At 37.3% G+C, this 6,148-nt stretch overlaps 1 protein-coding gene across 1 annotated transcript in view; it reads right to left on the bottom strand.

Moving 5' to 3' along the window:
- EFCC1 (EF-hand and coiled-coil domain containing 1) overlaps positions 1 to 6,148 on the bottom strand; it is a 53,146-nt gene that overhangs the window by 12,280 nt on the left and 34,718 nt on the right. Inside the window, exon 3 of the mRNA XM_009889919.1 lies at positions 2,092 to 2,234. Coding sequence (XP_009888221.1) covers positions 2,092 to 2,234 — 143 coding nt within the window. The remainder of the gene's footprint in view (positions 1 to 2,091; positions 2,235 to 6,148) is intronic.

Raw genomic sequence — 6,148 nt, 5'->3', positions numbered from 1 at the left:
GCCCCCCCCGCTCTCGGCGGCAGAGGAGAAGGGCTTTTTTTTTTTTTTTTCTTCTTTTGGTTAACACTCAGCGTATGTTCGTTTACGCAAGTTGCATTCAATGCGCCTAATTATCATGTTCAATAATTAATTGCCGAAGCAGGAACAAAGCTTAGTTGCGTGCAGTATTGCTTTTTAATTACAGAATGAATGCGTTTTCATGGCAATCCTTACACTGTGCAAACTAATTTCTTTCTGTGAGGCTGTGTGCTGCTAAAACAAAAAACCAAACCCAAACAAAAAAAAGACTTTCTATTTTCAATCTGTGATACCTTAGTAGTGAACTTTTTCTATCATCATTTATTTTCTTGTCATAGGAGTTCAAAGGGGTAATAACCAGAGTTTACAACTGTTCTGGCAGCCATGGACACTGAACGCCCAACACTATGAACTCCTTGAAGAGCTTCAAACTGGTATGTTTAATCCAGTAAATTAATTGCAGCATCCAGTATAGCAGGCACTCGGATTAGGTTTTTAAAAATGGAAGAAGTCTTTTATATCATTCTTGTAGGTTATGATTAGCATGACTGGAAACCAGAGAGGAAAAGCAAAAGTTCTTACTCATCTCTCTTAACATTAAGCCAGTATTTTACTAAAATTCTTCTCCTGAGCTAATATTGAAAAAAAAAAAAATATATTCTGTCAGTAGAATCATAGAGCCCTTTATTATTGTGATACTTAGGCATTAATTTGTAAACTAGCTAATGTAGAATAACTTACCAAATTCCATTGATGCAAGTGCTCTTCTGCTCTAAGAAATTAATATTTATTAAAGTATACATGAAAAATAATTCTGCATCTAGGTTTATTTATCTAGGTTTATCCCAGATGTTCCCACAACCTTTTTATTTGTTCAACTTTCTGAGTTATTTTTCTTTTCTGCCTAACTAATCCTTTTTATTTGATGGAACACTCTTTTGTGTTTTTAAAGCTATAAACCCACAATTTATTTGTTTGTAAAGATTTTGCTAAAGAGCTGTTTGTACTTGAAATATGGGTAGTATAGGTTAGACATGGGAACTGTCTTTGAGCTGACAAAGTGTCTGATTTGATAAAAATATTTGTAAAAGCAGGTTTATTTTATAAGTCTAGCCACATGGAGAACATGCTACAATGTTAATTGTATTTACGTGTCGTTATTTTTAGCATTCCCAAGCAGCTGCTTGCCAGTTAGATTCAATACATATCTAAAATCTAATTTTTTGTCAGCTTTTCAGGCTGCAGTAAAGATGCCTTGCTACTTACAGTTAATTTCAGATAAGTGTTTTTGTCATCTTTGAACTAGACGTGGTTTTTTTTTTTTTTTTAAAAAAAATCACTGAAGGTAAGTCAAACTTGCCAAACTGCATTTGCTGTCTCCTTGGCATGTAAACCTAGCATAAATGTGCCTCAACATTACAGCAGCTAAATGATGACACACACAGACACCCCCCCTCCCCTCCCAGATTGCGCTCTCTTTGAGAGCCCTTGTAGCTGTCTGCTCTATAAAAGCCTGGTCGAGGTTACTGATGAGACCAGCCTTGGCAAACCCAGTGATTTTAGAAGACTTTCAAAGAAAGCTTCATGCAGTCCTATGAGAAATCACATGTGTGCAATGTTGCAGCAGTAGTTAGCTCTACACGTGCTAAACAGGTTGGACCTTTTCGGAGTTACTGAAGCGGCCAGGATGTTTCCAAAGAGTGTGACTGTACAGAATAACTGCAAATGGGTTCCTTGCAAATTATTTTAGCTGAAGTTCTGAGTTTTATTTACGAAGAAATGAAAACTGCATACTTTTAAGCCAGGAAAAAGGTTTAGGTGAGGTGAGTCATATAGAAAAGGGTGGTTTTAAATTATAGCTCTTAGCGACTTGTTCAGACTTTCTCCACAAGATTTTGTGTTTAATGAATGGGAAGTACAAAGCTAGGATATTACCTTTTATGTAGGTCTAGGATTTCAATATTCATTAGGATTTGTTTGTGGCTTTGGCGATTTAATATCTGCATTAGTTTTTCTGTTGAGGATCTTACAAACCAGTGAGGAAATAAAGTAGTTGGGTACTGGATTTGATACCGTTCTCAGAAATCCCAGCTCCACCAGTGGGAGATCGTCGATCTTGTGCAACAGACAGGCAGTATCTTCCATCTGGTAAGGCTGCTCCCTCTTTCTGCTCCGGGCTGCTTCTTGAGGGAAGCTGAAATCTCACAACGTCTGACCTGGAGAAGAAGGGTCAAGTAAAGTGGACTTGTAGGAAGTTTGAAAAACCAAGGTGAATGTGCACCGTGTAGAACATGAATGACTTTGGTTGAATGAAATTGTTCAGACTTGCTATAGAAGAACAGGGGGTAGCTACCGTCAGTCCCTGTAAAACTGAACCCCTGAGGGCTGCGTTTGGTTGCTTCACTAGGAATCAAAGGAAGGTTCTTCAAGTAATAAAAACTAAACATTACTTGCAGCTTTTAGTTTGGGTCAAAGACATCTAGAAACTATATATGGAAGCAGTCTACTCTGGCCATAAACTCTCCCTTCTCCACCGACAGTGACATGAGTGCATGCTTCATTTTCCCCAGGGGCACCATAGCTAAGGTAGCACATCTTGCATCTGGTCACTTGGACTGGTACTCAGACTTGGAAATGTCAGGCAGTTTGGATCTCAGTCGTCTTGAGTACTGGAGGTGAAGCAGTGTCAGAGACTGAAAAGTCAAAAAGAATGATACATAAACAGAGTGGCACATCTGAAAACCAGTGAGTTATAGGTAAGAAGCATCTTGGCAATGGGCTTCTGAATTGCTGACAATCTCATCTGAAATTGTGTGTTTTTTCTGAGTGGAATGTAGAGGATGTTAAATCTACGTGTTTTAAAGGAAACAGCTTTCAAGGGATGGTATACAGATCAAATAATGTAGATGATGAACGTGAGTCCTGAAACTTGCCAACAAAATACATTTTGAAAAAAGTAATTTAATTCAATGAAGGATAATGATTGTTCAGACTGAGGAACTTATAGCTACCTAAATGGACAGCACTGGGGCAGTACCTTCAAGGAAATTCAGGGTCGTATACGTTGGAGGAAAAATCCAGAATATGTTTACGTGTTCTTATTTTCAACATGAGTTGAAAATGTTCTTACCCAATCAAGAAAAGACCCAGGCATGTAGGACAGTATAAGTCATTCTTTACAGTAAAATGGAAACTTTTACTGTACACAAACCAAAATCTAACAAATCTAATAACATAGATTTATTTTCTAACAATCTAATAAAATATTACATTTTGGTAAGAATGGGAATGAAGTGTGAACTGAGAGTCATGCTGAGTGCATTGGAGTTACTATTCTCTTTATTGGCACAAATTTGGTTTGGGCCAGTTTGGCTCTCCTCATTGGGGACAATATCACTATTTTAGAGGAAATACAATGGACGTCTGCAATGTAGTTGACAAACAAAATTAATTCAGACACTCCTATTTACATGCCAAATAATAAATAGTCCATGAAACTGAAAGGCAACAAATAATACTGAATTTATTTTAGGGGTCTTGCTTTTTCCTACAATATACATAATATGTAACTTTATTCCACAAAATGTTACTGAAATCAGAGCTATGAAGAACTTAAGAAATTAGACTCTTATAATGTACTAAGAAACTCATAGTTGACATAAACCTCACACGTGTGGACTAATATGCCCAATTTCCATTTATCCAATGTAAATGTTCTCCCATGTACAAATAAACTACCTCTCAGGTATGGAGCTAAATGAACACAAGTCCAGTGCATTACAAGCTTGTGTACATTGTGTAATGTACTCTCTAGGAAATGTGTAATATTACATTTCCATTGTTTCCTCCTTTACTATTCAGAAAACAGTTTACTTTCAATGTTTTCATCAGGACATTTTCTAAATTAGCCCATATAATAATGTGGTTATACTTTTCCCAGTAGGAGCTGTCATGTAGTGCACAAAGAATCTCTATGCAGAAGAAAGCAAACCGAATTAAGGAGTTTTATAGTAAATTAAGTTCCCTCCAATTTTTTCCTAAGATTAGTTTTGGTCTGGTGAATATTGAATATTCCTTGTACTTAACGCATTAAATATTCATCAACAAAAAGTGAGTTAAAACACTTAGCAAATCGGTCCTTCTGAAACAAGTTGTATAACGTGATCTTTTTGTACAAATCTAAATGCTTCCTGCCTGTAAATTCAACTGCTGCTGGAAACAGGACTTCAGATGCAGTAAGAGAAAAGCTGATGCCAAGTTAGAGATAAGTATTGCAGAGAGCTTTTGTTTAATCTAACACAGCTGCTGTCAGTTCCTGAAGAACCACACCAATATTGGTCCCCTTGTTGCTTGTGAAAGTACGCTAAGGAAATGGGATTGTGAATTTCACAACAGCAACAAAAGCCAGTATTTCAAAATATCTGTAGGGACAGAAGCTGAGGTAAACCATGCTTAGGAACCAGCGCTTCTTTTACCCCCTTGAGTAGAGCTGACTGCATAAAAACTAAGGACATATTTCACTTACAATTGATGGTATTATTTAGCTTAGCAACAATTGGATTTCCTGTAAAGTCAAGGGAAATAGCGGTCTCCAGAATGGAGCCTGGCTAGTCATTTAGCTTCATTAGTTCTAGAAAAAATAATTAAGAAGTAGTGCTCAAATAGCAAGCACCATTAAGCCTGGACATTCAAAATGGGGGCTTCTGGAAGCATCACGGAGCTTCAGTGTTCTGGACAATTAGTGTGGAATATAGTAACGTTTCCTTTCACAAGAATGTTATATTTTGTTTTTCTGAAATGTGTTAATTTCCTTAATTTTAAGACAAAAATATTTTGGGGTCTGGTACTCAATAAGAATCCTTTACAATCTCTTGAGGACTATAGCTGGCACTTCACAGATTGTTCTCTTAGGTTTGAGCTGCAGTATAATTTAGATCTGTTTGGATTTCAGGGATTTTCAGAGTTCGTTCAGAGAATACAGAGATGTTGACATTTCAGTGAATATTCATCATTGTCTCAAAGTTGGTTAACCCATAAAACGTTGAGAATGTTAAAGTATCACGAAAATATTTTGTCACAAAAGTGGGTAAATGCTGTGAGGTCTAATGGGAGATCTGCTGGTGGTATTAACTTCGTACATCTGGCAGCCTGGTTCCAATTTAGCTTGTAGTCCAAGGAACATTAAGAAGTTTGGTGGGGAAAAAAACAATCCTTCCCATAAAATTCAGGACTTAGAAGAGCAGACTCCCTCCACTTAGATGAGATTCAAGACAGACCAAAATAATAGCTTTTGCCTCTCTGTAGTTCTTGTAAGGGAACTTTTAAGTAGCTGATGAAATACAAAATACAAACTCCGATTATTCTATAGTAATTTTCTTGAGAGGACTTCATCAGCTCTCTTTTAGTGTGGAGAAATTAAAGGAGCCATGCAGACAGCATATTTTGTTAGGTCTTTCTGCCCAATATATGGCTTAGACAGCCGTGTTTGTCTTCTCTGGAGATGTTCATCTGGGAAACTAGAAAGAAATGTAAGTTTTGAGCAAGGTTCTTCAGACCCAGGTACTCCAGAATTTAAATCTTGGTTCTGGCACAGGCTCTATCATTTGTATCAAATCACATTGTGCCGTAGTTTCTCCAACAGAAGAAATATAGCAAAGTTAGTGTACCTTACGCCCTCAATAAAAAGGCAGCACAGATTAAGATACAGCCTTGTTTTCTAGAACCAAGCATGGAAATTATTTCAAGGTGTTCAGGAAATGTACGTGAAGGAACATGTGGCCAGACAGGTTGGAATTTCAGAACTCATCCATGCCAGATAAAAATGAAGAAAAAAAGCAAGCAGCAGTGTGAGTATATACACAAGTTTAAAAACAAAAAAAAAAAAAAAAAGAGAGATTTTATATTTGATCAGCTAATATATAATGTCAAGGATCCATTGGAAATAACAAAACTGGAAACTTGCTGGTTTGGTATGTCTTGCCAAGACTCCAGTATAAAGTGATGCCGGGCACTGATTTATCCACAGTAGTGACCAGGGAAGGTGACAGGAAAGGACAGGACCAACAGCCTGGTGACAGCGGTGAAGGGAGGGGGAATGTCCTGCGCAATAGGGTTCCAAAGGAGGGATGGA

This window comes from Charadrius vociferus, unplaced genomic scaffold (assembly GCF_000708025.1).
Source record: "Charadrius vociferus isolate BGI_N301 unplaced genomic scaffold, ASM70802v2 scaffold67, whole genome shotgun sequence".
Classification (NCBI taxonomy): Eukaryota; Metazoa; Chordata; class Aves; order Charadriiformes; family Charadriidae; genus Charadrius; species Charadrius vociferus.
This window is presented reverse-complemented; position numbering and strand designations above follow the sequence as displayed.